Source organism: Anser cygnoides, chromosome 2 (assembly GCF_040182565.1).
Source record: "Anser cygnoides isolate HZ-2024a breed goose chromosome 2, Taihu_goose_T2T_genome, whole genome shotgun sequence".
In the NCBI taxonomy this organism is placed as follows: Eukaryota; Metazoa; Chordata; class Aves; order Anseriformes; family Anatidae; genus Anser; species Anser cygnoides.
In genome coordinates, this window is record NC_089874.1 from 13279290 (window position 1) to 13299415 (window position 20126).

Here is a 20126-nt window from a genome sequence, read left to right on the forward strand (position 1 = left end):
TATATGTAAGAGCTCAAATGGTTATGAGACAGTATTGCTACAAGTTTGATCAAAAATAAATGTCATATACCTAGGGACCATGAATAAGGGATGAAACAGCCAGTGTAAAGGGTAAAAGAGATAAAGGGAAAAAAAATAAAGATACTATTGCCTTGGATTTCATAATCTCAGTGGAGTTTCTTGCCATGTCAGAGGCTTTATTTAAGAAGTACCTGTTAATGCCTCATGGCTACACGATCCCATAGGATGAAGCAAAAGCAGGCAGACTTCTACAGAGGTAGCACAGGCTGCTAGGTATCTTGTCGCCAGAAATAAAGAACTGATGTATTGGTTCCATTGCCTGCCTTATAAACTGATAATACCTGAGGAAGCAAAGCTGGAGAGCTTGAGGAAGAGGTGTTGCAGAGCTTTCTTTTCCAAACCATTTTGTCTCCAATGAATTCTTGAAGAATGGAGGAACAAGGAGGGAACGTAGTTCCTTTTACACTTTTAAAGGCAGAGGGCAAACCTTTACCTGTCACCCCTGTTCCTACGTAGTTAGAGCTCCCTTTACCTTAACTCTTCTCTACATGCAAGGTTAAGGAGACCTCCAATTGGTGGAGAATGGACCTTTCCTCTTATTGAAGGTCATCTCTCTCTGTTGTGAGAATATGTGATATTACATACACCTTTGGGGATGTATAAATAACACTCAGCTACTTTTTGAAACAGTCACCATAGTGTTTTTCCTTCTTCTTGTCTCTAATTTCTCTACTGTCATTTGTGCGATTTACAGAGGTTGTTTTTATTCCTCTGGGCTTTCAGTGCAATTAAAGAAAATAAAGAGTGAATGCTCAAGTAGTTGAGAAGAATGAGAGAGGAAAAAGACAAATACAAAGGCAGAGGTACTGTAAACAACTTCTAAAGAGGAAAGGATAAAATACAGTTTGTCTTCAATATGCTTTCACAGGCACAAATCTAGATTCAGCTTGTGACAATTCATAATATGGTTTAGAGGGGGAGAGATGGCAATATTTAGACAATATGAACATCCAATTTAAGAAAATAACAAACATTTGTCTATTGTGAACTTTAAAGTCATCTGTACTTACAATAAATATAGTCATTCAAATAAGTTGGTAAACTGCGATTTGCCCTACTTGCACTGACCACTTTTATGCCAGGATTTTTTCACACCCAAGTTAAAAAAAATAAAAACAGGTTCTGTTTGGGGATTTTAACTGTTTCATCTTGACCTTTGAGTGCATGTAAGTGTGCCTAAGTGCACAAGCATGCTGTATCTGACCTCTATAGTAAGAAGCTAACATGTTGGCTTAGAAGCTCTGTCCTCTTTTTCACTTTGTTAACCTCCCTTGAATTTGTTGGAACTTGCTGAGGCTACTCATCAAAGTCTGCACTCTGTCTAAGCCACCTGACATTTTTACTCTTAAACTCACACCCCTTCCCATTTGCTCTGGGTTTCAAAACCTGGAATTAAGCAAGTCTGCAGTAGACATATATGTTGAAATGCACTAACCCTGAAATGGCTATTGCTTTCTTCTTTGCTGTTTCCTTGTTGCCCAATAGCTCTGTCACTAGCATTTTTTTGTGAACACCCCCCGCTTTTTTTTTTTAACAATCTGAAAAGAGGGGAGTGGAATATCAATAACAGCCGTAGCAGTGGAATTATTGGGCCTTTTTTTTTTTTTTTTTAAGGTACGGTAAGACACAGCCCTAGAGGACACACACCCAGTAAACAGACAAAAATTTGCCAGTCCTTGTTCTGCATTACACACCCATTGAACATTTTGGGTGGAGAACCCCCAAGGTCAAGCTCAGTTCTTCAAAAATATTTCCATTTCTATCTTGTATACAGTTGAGAAGGCAAAATGTCACAATCCCTAAATCTCTGTAACCTTTATTATTTCTGTTGCAACTGTGACTGAGTTTCCCAGAACAGGTTTCATTGTGCGAGGTAATGGAAGCGATAAAATGTGGTATCTCCCTCTCATTACAGATCAGGATTTTGTTTAAATTGCCATTTTCCTTGCCTATACAGAGGCATATTGTCTGCTTACCAGCCCACTGCAAAGCTGACGTAGGTGGCAAGGGTCTCTCCCACCTACCCCTTCCACCTCAGTTTGGACTTATTCATTCTTTTTTCTGCTTCATTTTTATAACATTTCTAATTTTAAACCATGAGCGCTCAAATCCTGTGAACTCATTTCACATGTTTAAAGTCAGTTTCTCAGCGTGTAACTTTGCTATTCCTGCCAATGGTTTTTCTCGATGCTTAAGGGACTTTTACCACAACCCTGAGTGAAGCAGAAGCCACAAGGCAACATAAAACAAATTCTGCATGCGTCCAAAGTCAGGGTACATGCCAGTCATGCTTTGAAGAGCCATTGTTCTGAAAAAATGCTGTTCATATAGAGGCTTGCAGTTGGCTGGCTGAATGTTACCAGCATGTGGGTCAAGTCAGCCCCACAGCAGGCTTGGATCTATGCATGTAGACCAGGCAGGCTTCATGTGGTTCCTTCCCAGAGATGCGCCTTGGAGGTTTCGGGCTTGCTTTCTCAGTGATGGGACAGCTCAGAGGCCCACAGCCAGCTGGAGTAGTTATGGGCAGGTGCTTCTAGGCCAGCCATCTCCTTTCTGTTTATTTCCTTCACTTTAAATGCCCACTGAATCACATTTCCCACATGCATTCACCTCTTCAGAACAAGCGATTTGGAATAAAGGTGTGGTCTTGTAGTAAAAATCGTGTTAACTATTTATTCCGCTGAGAACAGAAGTTGAATCAACAACAGCTTTTCAGATATGGAAGATATGCTTCTACTGCCAAAGTTATTTTCTCACCAGTGCTTGTCTTCCACGAAGTGACCTGACCCAAAGATATTTGTATGTGAGATCAGATGGCTCAAGAGAAGGCATCAACATAGTATTTGACATTGGTATGTATGCCTTCAGAGATGGGAAAGATGAAGCCAGACACATGATGCTGATAAGAATTTCTTTTTATGTTATTCCAATAAAAAATACATTCATACAGAAATATAACAATCTTGCAAAAAACAATTTCAAATAAAATCTTGTAAAACAAAATTTTTACAAAAATCTTACAAAGAGATTCTTTAGATAACAGGGTGCTTCAAAAACAAAAAAAGAAATTTCACTAATAGAAACTTTTTCTTCTTAAATTTCAAGCAAAAATGTTTTTTTTTTTATTTTTATTTTTTATTTTTCAGCTTGATTGAGGCTCAGTTATCACCTGAACAAAATGTACTTGCTTATTAAGAAAATTACAGGCATTTGACATATGGCACACAGCCCCACCCCATCCACACAAGTCTGATGGTATTTCACAATTGAGACAAGCCAGTGCAAGTTTAATGTTTTTTGTTTGTTTGTTTGGGGTTGTTTTTTTTTTTTGCTTTTGTTTACTTTCTTATTTTTTCAGAAGTATGGCTAAGCCAAGGACATTGCAAACAAGGAGTTTAAAAAAAAAAAAAAAGAAAAAAGAAAAAACACACCTAAATAGAAATCCATTTATCCTCTTTTTTTTTCGGGGGGGAGGGAAAAAAAGTGCATTTTCAGGCAATTTAAAACAAAAATGAAATGAGAATGATTTAAGCCTGCATGTTCCTTAGAACCAGATCACTTGCATATACTTTTTCCTAAACCACTTATCTACATACATTTCCAGGAAGATATACCAAAATATTAGCATAGTAAGCAAGACCAATAATAAATAGAAAAAAGAAACAGATCACATGTTTCATTGCATCAACTGTAGTGAGCTGGTTTTAAAAAAAATAAAAATACTGCTTTTGGACAGACTATTTCTATTCTAGGAAAAAACAGTCTTTATTTTAGCTGAACTATGCAAAATTAGAGCTCAACCACCACAACAACTAGCTCACTCACAGGTCCTCCCATAAGCCGGAAGGCCAAAATATGAGTGTACTTCATCTGCACACAGCTAATATTCTTTTAGCATGCCAATACTCAGTTCATATCATTCTTATATGGCCACAGATACGCTATTCCAGACAACCTAATAACTACAAAACACAGTCAGCAGTCTGAGAAGAACTGAATGCCAACAAAGCCTTTAGCATAGCATTAAGCTAAAGGTAAAGCCTCTAAAAATGCTAGATTTTAATAACTGTATCTTTCATTTCTTTGTCTCCTTAATGACCATGTTGGGGGGGAGGGGATATTTTGACGGGCTGTGGCATTTTCTAGCTATGTGTTCTAATTTTTTTTCCTTTTAAAAAAAATATTTATATATTATCTATATATATACACACATACACAGACTGTACACACAAATATACATACACAATTATTTTTCTGCCCACTTTTTAAAAAAAAAGTAATATAGTTTCTTTCTGTATGACCAACAGATAGCTAGATATATAGATGTGAAACTTGTGCCTTTTAAGCAAATACATCTTTTAATACTTCTGTATCTTTAATATGTATGAAAACTTGACATATTAAGTACAGTTGGGGTGTGTATATACACAGTTGTTGTGCAAGGTCAATATAAAAAAAGTCTCAAGGTGGCAGAACTGGTCAGGTATTCAATTGGCATATGCATTATACTGTAACACAGTCAAATTGTCTAAGTTAAACAAATACTGTACTGACATGAATGACTTTTCTCTATATTTGTCTTTGTAAAGGAGGACCCTGGAAGTAACCTTTTTTTCCCCTCATATTATACATTTGATACAGTACAATGCCAGGTGAAAAGAGAGCCTTAATAAAGCATGCATCACCCATACCCCTGTATAAGACCCCCTACAAGAGAAGGTCACTTGCATAAGGCACCATTATTAAGGTCAACAGTGCATTAACAGCTAGAAAACCAGAAGTTAGTCCTCAAGGCATAAATAAGAGAAAAATTAGCTGCATGAGAAAAATCAGTTTCTAACCAATAGTGGTTTTATCCACCCAACAGAAAAAATTATTCATGTTCCATACATTATGTAACATTAGACCAATTGTATTTTAGCTGCTCTTAACTGGAATCAAAACTGCAGTCCTGATTAAAGAATGGAAAAGCATATAGTTCCCCAGAACCATGCAATAACCTTTGTACTATAATGAAAAGTTATAGTTGTGTTACATTTGTAAATACACAGCTTATACAATGGATTACAAATGAGCTCTGTAGCAAGTAAAACAAGCTACTTGACACATTGCACGTTTAATAGCTGCACCAGACACCTAAAGCTCCTCTCACACAGGAACGGGGAGGTCCCCATCTCCATTCTGGCATCCTGACTCTTTTTATTCCCCCCTTCCCCTCTCCGTTTTCCCTCGAAAAAGGTGCAGACACCCCTCCCCCCACCCCTTGGAAATGATTGGTGGTCGTCCCATCTCACAAGATATTCCTCACATACAAGACATTCAGACTATTTTTTTTTCTCTTACAGTTATAAAACAACCACAAGAAAAAAAATGTGCCTCAGCATACAGTCGTCAATAGATCCTCATAGCACACAGTCGCCCAATCATTGACATTCTCAGTGCACATGCTCACGGCAAAAGGCTTAGGAGCCACTCAGAAGGTTAGATACCAGTGTATGAGTCCAGGAAACCCCAAACATCACGCACCGCGGTTGCTATGCCGTTTCTTACATGACTTATTAGCCCTCAAAAGACCTTCAAGGAAGAGAGGTCCTGGAGGCAACTGGGTAGGGTGCAAAATGGCATGCTTTGGCTGGAACACGCATCCCTCTGCTCAAGGCTCTTCAACCTTGACGCCTCTTAGCCCACAGGATTCACCTCGTGACCCACTCAGAGGTGTCTCTTCATGTGAAGGGCCAGGTGGTCGGACCTGGAAAAACACCTGCAAGGAAAGAGAAAGATGGCGTGTTAGATGAGGGTTGGGTGCACTCATGGCACATTTTATGAGGTCAAGATTCCCCCATGCTCTGCGGCTCCATACCGCGGCCGGGGGAGGAGGGATGGGGCAATCCTGGAGACACCGGAGCACTCAAGGCGTCCCCAGGCACCTGGGTGCTCTGCAGGTAGGTGGTAGCACTGGGGATTTCACAACACTAATCTGCACCATCAGGCTACAAACTATATCCAGGTGATTAGTAAAACATTTTTTTCCCACTATGAAGGCATAATAATCCCTTAAAAATACTAGACACAATTGTGTCCCCAAGCGATTCCTTCACAAATGAACCTTGTGAAAGGCAGCCTAGACTCACTTTCCAGCAAGTGTTAAAAATAACTATTTTAAAAGGTGCATTTCAGTCGCATACCTGTCACAGTGACTACATTTAAAAGGCTTGGCACCAGTGTGCTTTCTGAAGTGTCTGGTTAATTCATCACTTCTTGCGAAACGCCACTCACACCCTTCCCATGAACATCTGTAAGGCTTTTCCCCTACAAAGAAAGCAGATTATATGTTAGTCACGACTTCACTCAAACAAAGATCGGTGCTATCCCATTCATTTTCTATGTAAACCTCCTCCACCCCCTAAAGACCGTCAATTTTATTTAACATATCTGAATGCTTCAAAACATGTAGGCAAAGAAGGCAAAATTCATCCACCTGATTCCTACTTAACTATTGTGCTGCAATAGCACATCAAATAATCTCATTCTTGTTACAAAAAGCGATTAAACAGGTTCTCAGGAAACAAAGAAATCCAACCTTGTACCATTCCTGTTCATCTGTAATAGCACCCTGACTCCCAAACAGGTAGCATGGACCTCACGAAGGTGATTAAAGACAGCGCAGCTAGGCTCCCAGATGCAATTAGGCTACTGTATTGCATCAAAGTCCTCTGTCACTCACTCATCTGTATAACATGCAACCTCCTTCTGCTGAGCTACATTTTCTTGGAAAAGCCTGCACAGCACTTTGAACATTGCTATTTTAGCATTCAAGAAATACCACTTCCATTCACAGGAACGTTCTCAGCCAGACAGCACCGGGACAACAGTTCTGCAATACTTCTGAGGCCGGCAGCTATTTATGTCTGCTCAACCACCACGGTTTCAGTGGAAGTTGCTCTTTCCTCTCAAAATAATCTCGTTTTATCGGACTTCTGCCTGACAATGGGAGCATCCAAGCTTGCTCAGACTTCCCATAAAAGCCACAAAATGCTGAGCTCATGAGTCAAAACAGGATCTCTTCCGTGAATTCTCTTTCCACATCATGGGGAAAAAAAACTGCATAGGTCTTTGGATTTGCACACCAAGAACGCCTAACTAATTCCTCACATTAAGCGATGACTACTGAGCCAAGGCAGAGCTCTACACATCTAACTGCTGTCATAAAAAGATGTTAAATATTAATACTCAAACAAGCAAATCAGCATGCTACTTCAACCATAAAATATTTATAAAAGTCCTGAAGTGTCTACCTTCCTCACTTTCTTTCCCAATGACACACAGGATTATTTTTTTTCCATTCAGATTCCATAACAATAAAATGCTGTTTCTCAGTATTTTGGGATAAAATTATACAGTCAATCATACATTTGCAAGTCCAATTAGGCAGATATATTAGAAGAACTACAACGCACCATGGCTTTCCAAGATTTTTGCTGACAAAATGGCACACAAAACTGTTAAATTATTTACAACTATAGCTGTACTTTATATAATCAAGGCCTTGGGATGTCTGGTTGAATAGACCCAATGTACAGTGGACCATGAAGACAGGCTCTTATGCTACTTTGCGATCCCGATCCATCCAGCTTTTGGATATGCCATTCCTTTTTTTTTTTTTTTCTCCTCAAGAAAGTCTCAGTTAGCTTTTGCTTTGGAAATAAATTGTGAACAGAGGTATAGCGTCTCTTTTGGCTAGCGAGTGCTCCCGAAGACCACATGCCTCTGCAGTTTCCCAAGGATTGCCTAGTTAAACGAGTGGCTCATATTTGCTATGACAGCAGACTCATCCACAGCCAACTGCCTTGGCTTCAGCCGGCTTACGAAGAGAATGAGGAAGTGATGTCGCCCATGCTGGTAAGCCTCTCGCACTATTACATCATCTCTCCAAACCTGGGCTCCCACCCAGCGATTGTGTAAGGCCGTGACACCACCACCGTCAGGGGTATTCCCTGCAGTACTTGCCAACTCTTAACAAGCATTCGGTTACTAACCTGTATGAGTGCGCTGATGTGCTTTCAGATGTGAACTTTTGGTGTAAACTTTCCTGCAACCGTTAAAGTGACACCTGTGAACACGCCTTCTGCCATCTGGCGAGGTGTCACCATTGGCGGGGGTACCTTTTTCTGCAGTCTTTCCAGCGGTACCGGTACGAATTTTCCCCGGTGAATGCAACTCACCCGGCGTACAATTCCATAGCTGGGAAGAAGGCTCCTTGCTCAGCTCAGGAGACGAAGGGGGAGTGGAAGTGACAGATGAACTCAAGTTTCCTGAACTGGCTAAAACATCGCTTATAGGGTCAGAGGTAAACTTGGTCGTGGGCGAGAGCTCCTCAGAGCTGTCCGAAGATTCACTGCTCACGTCAGAATTCAAACTGTTGGTCTCTAAGTTCTGACTAGTAGGGCTGTCCTCTTTTGGGACACACGTGCTCTTCAGTTCAGATTCCTCCTTTTTCTCACGTGCCAGAATAATTTTGGTCCAGAGATCCTCTTGGCTATCAAATTTGATTTCAGATGCAGATACATAACAGGGTTCGCTTTGAAGATACCGTTCCAGCTCCAAACACGTCTAGGTGAAAGAGAAGGAGAAAAAAGAGGAAAGTTACAAGCTGGCTCAAAATAAACCCAATTGTATTTTACACTTCAAAAAGCATGCAGGAATGTAGTACGTTCGATTTGAGGTTTCTAGGTTCAAAACAAATTAAAGGCTCCTCCAGCCGTAACTAGGTGACTGTTATGATGAAAAGAAATCGCTTCTCGAGACCTGGGCAGGAGTTCAAACACACAGCTGAAGGTGCAAGTCAGCTTGGGTTTGCAAAATGGCATTCTAATGAGTCACTCAAATTATCATCACTCTCATCATAAAAATCTGTGTTTTAGCAGGCTGACGTTGAAAAGGGACCATAGAGAGCCACAACAAATAATTACACTTCACTCTCGCGCTCTGCCTAACGTCAAGTTGTTTTGCATCTCCCTCACACAAACACGAGGCTGAAGGGACCCGGGCGAACACAATGTGCTCTGACAGGCAGCTAAAGCCCGAACGCCGCGTCAGAAAACAAAGCCACATTTCAGCATGGCTGCGGAGCTGCCGGCCCGTCTTCTGGGGCCATCAATGGAGCAGCAGACGTCCTCCTATTTCCTGTGCATGAGAACGCTGCATGCTCGACTTTCAAAGAATGTCATTTCCAAGCGTATTGGCATGCACGCCACATAGCTCGGGCTGCTCCCCTGCACGGTTGGAGGAACAAGGGGGGGAACTTCGGTGACAGAAGAGAGGGGAGAAAAAAGTTCCCGAATAGAAACGTCCTATTCTATAGGATGCGAAACGGGAAATTACTCTGAGGTCCTGCTGGGAGTCCCACAATGAACAAGAACTTTATCTACTGGCCAAGAGTGCAACTGTATGAGTCATCGCTCGCTTTCTTTCACGCAATGCCAAAGGAGACTTCCTTTTAAAATCCTGTCCATCTGCCAAGAAAGTACTCTGTTCAAATATACATGCAACAGTACATGGACAACTTCCCCCCCCCAGCCGCATTCCTCTCCACTCCATGAAACGAAACAAAACAAAAAACAAAACCACCCTAAATGGGTGAAGCTGCGGTTTTCAATTTCAATTACCCTGCTGACTTTCTAGCCATTTGCAGAGGAGAACAAAAAAGGGTACGAACTGTTATGGCAACAAGCTGATGTTTTGGGATTATTCTTTCCACTATAGGAAACGATCCATATGGAAGCGTTACACAGAAAAAAAAAAGGACACACCAAGTTTCCATACCAAACTCTACTTATTTTAGCAAGATCATCCCTTCCCAGCCCGGTAGCAAAACCTGATCCCAAATGCCACACATTCCCCTCACAGCCCCTTCCCATCTGCCTCCCGTCTCCCCCAGTAAACTGGGTCACATGTTGTGACCAGGCCAGGAGCGAGGGCAAAAATGGGGGGGGGGGAAAAACAACACAAAAACAACAAAACAAGACGAAAACAACCCCGGCGCTGCACACGGCGTTTAGGTATTTGCCTGTAATTAGATAACTGGTTTGCAACGCACGTTGACAACAAAAAAGGGTTTCGATAGGGACGACACAATAGTGTATTGATTTTCCGAGAAAACAGAAGGGAAGGGGGGGGGGGGGGGAAGCATTTATTAAGATCTTGTTAAACTTTAATATTCCCGGCTAATTTAAATTCCTCATTAGGTAGATTATAGTAATGGAGACCGGAGCGAAGCTCTCTCTCTCTCTCTCTGAGTTTAAATGCCTCTGAAGGCTACTGGGAAAGAGGGCTGGCCCCTTGCCAAAAACCCAAATGCCTGAAGGAAACTACTTAGCTCCATTTCAATCACGTACTATGAGGCTGCCTCTTTGAAAGGGGAAGGGGGGAGGGAAGGAAAAAAAAATATGAAATAAAATATAAGGGGTGGGGGGTGATTGCATACAATAAGGAGGCACGTGAAGGCTGTAGCACTTTGCATCTTTGCCTTTCGACCTTCTTGGGTAGGCTCCTTCGCCTCGCCAGCAGGTACCGGCTGTGGTCCCCGTCGCCCCCCGGAGCGGGGCTGTCAGCGGAGCCCCCCGCTCGGAGCGGATTAGGGCGAGAAAGGAGGGGAAGGAAAAAAGGCAACGAAATATGTCCATTAAAGGGAAGGAGCCTCCGTTCTTCCTCCTTCCCCACCAAGGCAATTAGCACAAGGGGAGCGCTGTCATATGACTGACAACTCTGCAAAGCTCCCTGCGCTGGGGAATAGCTCCATTATACGCATACATGTATACATTATATATATATACGTGCACAGATGTGCACGTACACCCGTGCGTGGTTCTTCCCATCATCGCTAGGAAATAATGCATGATAATAATAATAATAAAAATAATAACAGCAGGCTTGGAAAGGCAGCCCGTGGCCGAGGCGGGGAGCCGGGCTGACAAGACCCAGCTGCGGAGCCCGGAGCCGGCACCGGAGCAAAACTTTTGCCCGGACCCGGTGCGGAGCCCAGGGGCCGGGGAGCTGCGGGGCCGGGCAGGGAGACGGGCAGCTCTTCGCCTTCACCTCGGGGCTCTCAAAAAAATTGAAAAAAAAAAAAAATAAAAATTAAAAAAAAAAAATCAAAAAACGCCGTGCAATTTAAAAGCGAAACACCTGCTTCCAAACGTCGCTAGGTATTTGTGCTCAGATCTCCCCAAACTCGCCGCTGACACTTGGTTGTTTTTTTTTTTTTTTTTTTCCTCCTCTTTCAATCCGCTCATCCTTTAATACGGCTTTAAAAAAAAAAAAAATACGACAACAACAACAACAACATCGACATCCTCGTTTTACCTGTTGCCAATATTCCTCCAGGGACGGCAAGGCTGAGAAGTACCCCGTGTCGTGCACAATCTGGAGTTCTTGGAAGATGCTGCACATGGGGAGCACATCCATGGCTCAAGTTGCAACAACAAAAGTCACTGCTGGTTACCAAAAACACCACGAGAGATGCCTCCTTTATGTGCGAGGGGGGTGTGCCGGGGGGGTGTCAAAAACCTCAGCTCTCAGTTTCCAAGCCCCCCCCCCCTTCCTTCCAGAGAAGAAGAAGAAAAAAAAAAATATTAAAAAATAAAAAATAAAAAAAATATTTTATATATACGGAGATATATATATATATATATTAATTCCTTGAGGAGCTTAGGGAGGAAAAAAGACCCGAAGTTTCATGCAAAGTTTAATCGCACGGCAAAGGCAAAGGACGGCTTTCCCGAGGCGGCCGGCGGAGGACCCTGGCGCAGGAGCGGGCTCAATATTTGCAAACACGGCGCTGCTGCGAATGCAGCCCCCTGCGAAACTTCCCCGCTCAAAGCCCGGCCCGGCCGCGCCGCCGCCCCCGCCCCCCCCCGCGCCCGCCCCCCCTCTCTCTCCCTCCCCCTCCCTCCCCGTCCTCCTCCTCCTCCTCCTCTCTCCCCCCTCCCTCCCCGCCCCTCGTGATCCCGTGACGCCGCCCGCTCCGCCGCCGCCCAATCCCCGCCGCGCGCCCCGCGCCCCGCGTGCCGATGATGTCAGAGTCGCCCAATCGGAGCCCTGCAGGCATCGCGGCTCCTCCTGGCGTGACCGAGCTCGGCCGTGACGGCTCCCGCCATTGGCCCGATTCGAAATTCGCCCCCTCCTGATTGGAGGGCTGGGCGGCAGGCTATTTTTAGCAGGGTATATAAAGCGGGGAAGCGGCGGCTTTTTCGGGAGGGGAGGTGTGCGCTCGCGCAGCGGGCAGCGCGCGGGGGAGGGGAGGCGGCCGCGCTCTGCGCTGCCGGCGGCGGGCGCCGAGGGCGCTGCGGAGCCGCTCGCGTAGGGGCGGCCGCGAGGGGCGGTGAGGCGGCCGCTGCGCCCTGTGGGGCAGAGGGGAAGGGGAGGCCGGGGGGGGCCTCACCGCAGCGTCAGGGTGTTGTGGTTCGGTCTGGGCGGCCGCCGTGTCGCCTCCCTGCGAGGCAGGGAGCAGGGGGTGCCCATAGCGGGCAAGCTGCTGGGTCGTGAGGTCCCTGTGGGCTAGGGGGTTGAGGTTTTGGGGCGATCCTCGATTGAGTGAGGGATTTGGAAGTGTGGCAGGACCTACCCTCGCACCTCGTGCCTGCCCTCACAGCTCCCCTACTGGCCTGCACCTCGGTGCAGCACCCTGTGCTGTGTGTGTGTCCATCAAAAACACCGTTTTGGTGTGTCATTATCACGGCATCCTCATTCCTAACACAGCCCACTGGCGATACGGCTGTCTTCGTACAATGGAAAAACATTTTCTGTGGTTAGCTTTCCAAAGGACTGTCCAGCGCATGGAACAAACGCTCCTAATGTCTTGCTTTTACTGAAGGACCTCTAATTTTCCGCTGATGTTTCCATCGTAATCTCTTCTCCATTATTTCCATCTCCACGCTTTTGTCTCTGTTGCTAGTTACTTACAAATGGCAACTAACGTATTTAAAGTTTGTTCTGCCCACTGTCTTCTGAGAAGTAGTGATTGTAGGAGTCAAAATGTCAAAGTCTAACTTTCCATCCCCTAGCCCTTCACAAGCTGTTAATATGGCCATTTTGTAAGCATACAACTGGTGCTTCTGGTTGGGTTTTCCAACGTCTATGGAAAAAAAAGCTGAAGGTCAATTATAGCATTATTGTATGCTCAGAAAAATGAGCTAATGTTGAAGACTCAAAACATATAAATCCAGAGAACTACGCTCACTTAGTAATTCTTTACCTGGCTTCAGAGGGCCAAACACGTGAATATGTTTCCAAAGTTACCTTGCAGACAACAGATAGTTTTGTCTACTTGTTTCCAAAACCAAATCGTCCAAAGAAAAGCATAGAAGGAAAAAGAAGTCTTAAAAATATTAACTATACACCTAATTTGAGCCTACTTTTAGTTCTGTAGAGTGGAGTATTTTGTGGTCTGAGTTGCCATGTGGGTTCCAGTCAAATATAACCTGGCAGCATAACTGTAGAAATCCTTAGTGTTGTATAGCCAACCTGCTCCCTCTCTGGATAAGATTTTAGTTTCAAACAAAGTGACAGTGAATGTCACTATCCATGCTTTTGTTTATTCATTTTAAGTTTGCTTCGTTTTAGCTATGCTTCATGTAACAGAGGTCTCGGCTCCTCAGGGGCTGGATGAGGTTTATTGTGCCCAAGTGGAATTTGAAGCATAAGGGTCTTATTCAGTAGTTATCTTCAGAAGGACAGTATCTCACGGTGAAGGACAACTGGAGATACTAAATGTAAATTAGTGAAGATGCAATATGAAAAAGAAAAATAAAAGTCCTTTAATAAAATTCATTTTTAGTTGACAAGTGACGTTTTTTGCGTGTCTGCCAGTCTGTGTTTGGTTGGGCTGGATTAAGATTATTGCCAAAGGAAAAAAATGAAGCAAATCAAAGAAAACCGTGACACAGATGTGACAATTTTGCAGTAAAAACTATTTAAGTTATACCTGGCTTTGATTAGGCCACTATTGATGGCCATTAAAAAAAAAAAAAAAGGACATTTTTATCACTAGACATGTTAGTTCTAGGTTATAACCGTGTTAACAAATTTTAGTCTTAAATAACAAAAAGCATGAACTGAAGTCAACCCCAGATAAGAAAGAATGCGTAAGAGTGTGCAGAGTGAAGTAAACAGACGTAGTGTTTTTACCCAGTATATTTTTATCAGGAATTAAAATTAAATGATGAGTCAATAAAATGCTGTTGTTTGGGAGACTGTTGCATGGAATATAAATCAAAGGGAAAGGTACTTGTGCCAGTAGTAACCGGGATGAACAAAAAGATGGAGTGTGAATTGAAGAGAATTTATTGTGGTCTTTTGTGGATAATAACCATGAGGACAAGTTTTAATAGGCCCCTAAATGAATGAATGAACTAGTGGGGATACTTAAAAAACATAATTTGGTCCTAATGACTTTCGTCAATCTCTATATAGGAGTAAAGTTTCAAATGTCCATTCTGCGATATACTACTGGGATTTTTTTAATCATGAGCAAGGGTGGAATTTGCCTTGAAAACTTTAAATGAAAACATGTTTTAGATCAAACAAACAAACAGACGAACTCAAATCAGTCGCTCCCTTGGGACCACACCTCTTTATTTAGACGTGCCAACCAGGGACAGCGGCAAACCTGATTTAGGGCAGAAGGCTCTTCCTTGTTGGTTGTGGTGAAAGAGGCTAAAGTGCCTGTACTGAACAGGTAGGGAAGGAATAAGGCTACTCCTTGGATAAATTTCTTGTGACTGCCTTACAGCTAAATCAGTACGTGTGCCCCTGCTTATGTAGAGATAGTCACAGACTTACTTTCCATCCTGGAAATGATCAGTATGTTTTTAACTATGTGTGGTCTAGGTAACTTATAAAAGTAGCAAAAATTATATAGGATTATATAGGATTACTCCAAATGCCAGTGTTCTGCCTTGCACAACAGCTTTTAAGTAGGACTGTCCACAAGTTAGGATAATCAGCCAATTTATCCCCTTAAGGTCATTGATTTACAAATATGTGTAGAAAAATAATAATAATAAAAAAAAAAGCCCCGTGTGCTTTAATTTTTTTGGGGCTCATTAATTTTAATAAGGTTCTGTCTGAAAATCTATATTACCACATTAAATGCCCCACCACTTCTCTGTAGTAACAGCTTTGTCGGGGCCAGTGGAATGTTCCTGGAAAATCTGCTAGCCAGCGTAGCAGGCGACAGACGGTGTTTTCCAGGTGGGCTGAGCTCTGCGTGAGGCAGGGGGAGCACCTGTTCTGTTCTGAGAATATTCGTGCATTTTTAGAGGGCACATTATCTTGCTCTGTACCGTATTCAGGGCTCAGAGAAAGAAGAGGAGAAAACCTCCTGAAAATGTTTCGTGTGCAGGCAGATGCAGGGAGGTTAGATGGAATGGGCAGGAATCAATAGCTTGTGGTTTGATTAGGATAAATGGACTTTATTTGGGGGAAAAGAGAGAGAGAGAGTGTCAAGTGCATGAAAGCATTGTCGGTTAGCAGAGAACACTACTTGAAATAATCTGCTTCTGAGGTGGTAAGTTGCTAAATCGAAAACTAGCATGCAATGTGATTCTACCACAGATAAAGTAAATGCTCTTTGAGGATATATAAATAGAACTGTTATGAGTAGGCAAGCAAGTAGGGTGATTCCTGATCTGTCACTCTGGCAGAAGCAGTATTAGAGTATTACATTTCAGAACATGAGCTGACATAGAGTGAAAACTAAAAAAATTAAAAAGAAATAATGACAAAAATACAATATGGAAGAATTTTGGTAAATGTAACTTGTACAGCAGACAGAAGATAGTTAGAAGAGGTGAGGTGTTGCCCTACAAATACTGGTAAAGGATTAACCAGAACGGAGGGGAAAAATTGTTGTCATTAGCTAATGTGAACAGAACACAAACCAGTGACCCACAACTAAGTTAAAAGTCAAAGAGAAGTGGTTACATTGTTTTTTTTTTTTCTCTCGTTTTTTTTTCTTTACCATTTCACTTGTCATACCAAACCCAGAGCTGTGTAATATTTCACCTGCTATGGAGTGCATGTCTTTAAGCGCCTGTTTTTATTTTATACTCCCAGATGTGCATAAACAGTTGTTGAGAAAAAACCGGTCTGTGATCCCCATCAGCACCCAGAAACAGTATTAGAACAAAAGATACCAACAGATGATCCTTCTTCATGCACGTGTACCACAGAATGTCCTTCTTGAGTCTGCATACCTTCACCTTGAAGACGGGTACACTTTCTGCTCCTGTAGCAGACACTGGAAAGGTAATACTGTCAGTGCTGTAATTACTGGTGATGGTTCCCTAATTCCAGGCCTATTCACAGCTGGGTTATTTTACCTATTTCACGGGTCAGTGTTGTTTTCCTGCTTTAAATAGTTCTTTTTCCTCCCTGATGCATAGTTGCGGGACATATTTATGCAGAAAGCATGCTTATTTTCAGGTTTTTCTTAGGTGACAGCATTAGCAAAATATGAGACCCCATTTCCACAGGAGGCTCAGTTGAACAGTCCGCTTAGTAGTATACAGCAATATTAGTAGTAGTTATAAGTCTCATTTGAATAGGTGGTTTGTGGTTTCTAATATAGCAAATATCATTTATGGGTCTTTAAAGTATTTAAAAGCTCTAGTCCTATCCAGGGTAAATACAAATTGCACTTCAAAAAGTTGGCACTTTTCGTTTCTGCGGTATCTGAATTTTAGGATGACTATTTCTGTAGCCATCCATAAAATTTCCCATGATTTAGAAGACACAAATTTCTAATCTTAAATAAGTAGGTAAATAGGTAAGTAAATAAAGGTAGATTTTCAAATATTTCTTTCTAAATACGAGTTTAAAAGAAAAAGAAAAGCACACTCTTTGCAAAGCTTCTTTAGGAAAGACGGGTTTTAGGGCAAGTGTCCTCATAAGAGGTAACGAGTAAGAGCAACTGGGACTTGTTGAACACCAAGTTACTGGCTGCTATCAGGAAATTACTGACTGATTCCCTAGGTGGAGGGTCAGAAATTGTAGTTTAGAGGTGAAAGTAGCAGTTTTAGATAGGGGAAAAAAAAAAAAAAGGAAAAGAAAAAAAAAAGAAAAAAGATGGTGTTGCTGGACATTTTGTCATTTTCTTATGACCATCTCTTCCTTTTCTCCATTGTTAATTAGTGACTGTTATTTAACAGTGCATTGTGCTGGGAAACTTAAATCAGACAAATTACCTGGACAAGCTTGAGAAGTGTGCCCATGTGAACCTATTGAGGTTCAACAAGTCCAAGTGCAAGGTGCTGCACCTGGGTCGGGGCAATCCCAGACATGAGCACAGACTGGGAGAAAAACTCATTGAGAGCAGCCCTTCATGAGCCAGCAGTGTGTGCTTGCAGCCCAGAAGGCCACCTGTGTCCTGGGCTGCATCAACAGAGGGGTGGCCAGCAGGGGAGGGAGGGGATTGTCCCCCTCTGCTCTGCCCTTGTGAGGCCCCACTTGGAGTCCTGCATCCAGGTGTGGTGCCCCCAGCGCAAGAAGGATGTGGGGCTGTTAGAGCAGGTCTGGAGGAGGGCCACAAAGATGATCAGAGGGCTGGAGAACTTCTGCTATAAAGAGAGGCTGAGAGAGCTGGGGTTGTTCAGCCTGGGGAAGAGAAGGCTCTGGGGAGACCTTACAGTGGCCTTCCAGTATCTAAAGGGGGCCTACAGGAAAGCTGGGGAGGGACTCTTTGTCAGGGAGTGTCGTGATAGGACAAGGGTGAATGGCTTTAAACTAAAAGAGGGTAGGTTTATGTAAGATATTAGGAAGAAATCCTAATTATGAGGGTGGTGAGGCACTGGAACAGGTTGCCCAGAGAAGCTGTGGATGCCCCATCCCTGGAGGTGTCCAAGGCCAGGTTGGAAGAGACCCTGGGCAACCCGATCTAGTGGGTGGCATCCCTGCCAATGACAGCGGGTTTGGAACTGGATGATCTTTAAGGTCCCTTCCAACCCAAGCCATTCTATGATTCTTTGAAGTTTTGGAAGTTGTGAGAAAAGGAACCCAACATGTACCAACCATTTTGTGGAGCAAGAGACTAGAGGACTAATGATGAAATATCTGGACTGTCTTGCTGCCATTGTCTGTCCAAGTTAGGATTAATAAAAGTGTATAGAGTTTGATTATAACAGTGAACTTTCATAGAAGAATGCAAAGAAATATTTCTAAGCAGTGACACCAATTAGATGTAGGAATGACATGCTTGGAGTGCTTGTGAAACTGCCTTTTCTGGGAATTAGTCAAGGCAAGACTAGGCAAGGAGTTGTGTGGAGGCCTCAGCCAAGAATGGCAGGCCTTTGCTCGGAATGAACTGCATGGCCCAGGATCTCTTTTCCAACTCACAGCATCTCTGCTTTGACTTTGTGCCATGTGTATTATGTGGGTTGTAAGTTTTGTAAAGGGTTTCTCTCTCTGTTACAGTACCCCTGTCTGTGGTGCATGGGGGGAAAGCAAAACACCTAGCCTGTTGCTGCAACAATGGGGAGCTTTCCTATTAACAGGTCATGGCACGATCCTTTTGGCCCTTGCAACTTGACTTGTTCCTTTGGTGGCATGGCACAGGAGAACACTCCAGTTGTGTCTCCTTATGATGAGAAGTGGGAGACAGTGCTGTTTTTTTCCCCTCAGCTGCAAAATTGGATACAGCATCTGATAAACATACAGACATACAAACACATTCAAGAGCAAAATGAACTGTGGCCTTTCAGTACCTTACCCTTCTTTGGGACACAAGGAAATAAACATAGTCGTTAAAGAGTCAGCACCATTACCACATAGTGAACCTTTACTCACTGTTCCCACCTATTGTTATTTGAAATATCCCATTTCCTGTTTTGAGTAACTGTTGCCAGTGGGCAGGATTCAGATCCCATTCACATCAGTGTAACTCTAGTAGCTTCCGAAGATCGGGGGGGAAAGGAAATGAAAAACAAGTGACTGTGATGAAGTCATCCTGAGTTTCCACTGAAGCGCCCTGGGTTCAATCCCAGTTGGTGTCAGAACATAGCCCATTTCATGGGAAATTGTGAATTTATTTGCTTTGTAAGCCCCAAGACAGACCCCATCGATATAGTCACATTATTGTCATTATTGCTATTGTGCACTAGAATGACGGCAATAATAAGATAAGGAGATTTACTCTGTAAGTGTTTGAGATGAATGGGTATATATATACATATATACACACATAATAACTAGTTACTGGTTGATTCATAGAAGCTTCTTGGCTCCTTGCTATGAGACTGTGAAGTTGTTAGAAATATATAAATGGCTGTGTAAAATGAGAGTTTATATCCCAGCGTAGTGAGAAGAAAAAAAAAAAAAAAGAAAAGAAAAACACACACACAAACTAGCTTTTGTTTGAGGTGTAGGAGAAAGGATTTATTATTAGAATGCTATAATGAGGAAATAGAAACACAGAGGTAGTTGGAGGATCAGACCCACAAAGGTAGCTCTCAGCTCTCGGTTAGTTACCTTTCTTTGCAGAGAAATTTATTGGAAATATAAATGCCTGTAAGAAGTCATGAATCCTTGGCAACTATTATCTCTGGGTCTCAGTTCCCTAACTATACAAAGAGTACAAAGAAGATACTGCTTCCTTTCTTCGGTCTTTGCCAAATGTAAGCTTTGGCCCAAAAATCACAAAAAGAGATTATGGCAGAGCCAAGAAATGAACTCAGATCTTCTGAGTCCTAATCCAAGCTTGTTATCATAAGCTCATCTTTCATTTGCTTTTGAATAACAACCAAAGTGTTAACCTTATTTCTATACATTTAAAGCCTGATGGAGTTCTTATCTGTGGTGGTCATTTCATTTCCTGCTGGCAATTTCACAAGCCTTTGAAGGCTTCCCCCCCCCCCCCCCCCCCCCCAGGAGATAGGCAGTTTCCTTCAAGACACCTCCAGGAAAGCTTGCCTGTCTTCTTTAGACGTGAATGCTATGTGATTTTCACCTGGTGGTGGAATCAACATTAGCATTTTTTAATTACGTGGTGTTCT

At 42.8% G+C, this 20126-nt stretch overlaps 1 protein-coding gene and 1 long non-coding RNA gene across 3 annotated transcripts in view; one reads left to right on the forward strand and one right to left on the reverse strand.

Annotated features, from left to right (window-relative positions):
- Positions 1-2978: 2978 nt before the first annotated feature.
- Positions 2979-11967, reverse strand: KLF6 (KLF transcription factor 6). 2 transcript variants are annotated; one of them, XM_066991471.1, is made up of 4 exons: positions 11443-11967; positions 8304-8691; positions 6267-6390; positions 2979-5842 (listed from the first exon to the last, which is right to left on the reverse strand). In XM_066991471.1, the coding sequence occupies exons 1-4, from the start codon at positions 11542-11544 to the stop codon at positions 5791-5793; spliced, it is 666 nt and encodes a 221-aa protein (XP_066847572.1). In that variant the 5' UTR covers positions 11545-11967; the 3' UTR covers positions 2979-5790. The 2 variants fall into 2 exon arrangements, with proteins under 2 accessions (XP_066847572.1, XP_066847571.1); XM_066991470.1 differs by having other exon boundaries at positions 8118-8691; positions 11443-11966.
- Positions 11968-12095: 128 nt separating this feature from the next.
- Positions 12096-20126, forward strand: part of LOC136790005 (uncharacterized) — a 42172-nt gene continuing 34141 nt past the window's right edge. The window contains exon 1 of the long non-coding RNA XR_010829070.1: positions 12096-16386. This is a non-coding gene — a long non-coding RNA (uncharacterized lncRNA). The remainder of the gene's footprint in view (positions 16387-20126) is intronic.

Coding starts and splice junctions, on each gene's coding strand:
- KLF6 (XM_066991470.1), bottom strand. CDS start 11,544: ATGGATGTGCTCCCCATGTGCAGCATCTTCCAAGAACTCCAGATTGTG. Junction 6,391..8,117: donor ACATCAGCGCACTCATACAG/GTTAGTAACCGA, acceptor CTTTCTTTGTAG/GGGAAAAGCCTTACAGATGT. Junction 5,843..6,266: donor AAATGTAGTCACTGTGACAG/GTATGCGACTGA, acceptor CTTTCCTTGCAG/GTGTTTTTCCAGGTCCGACC.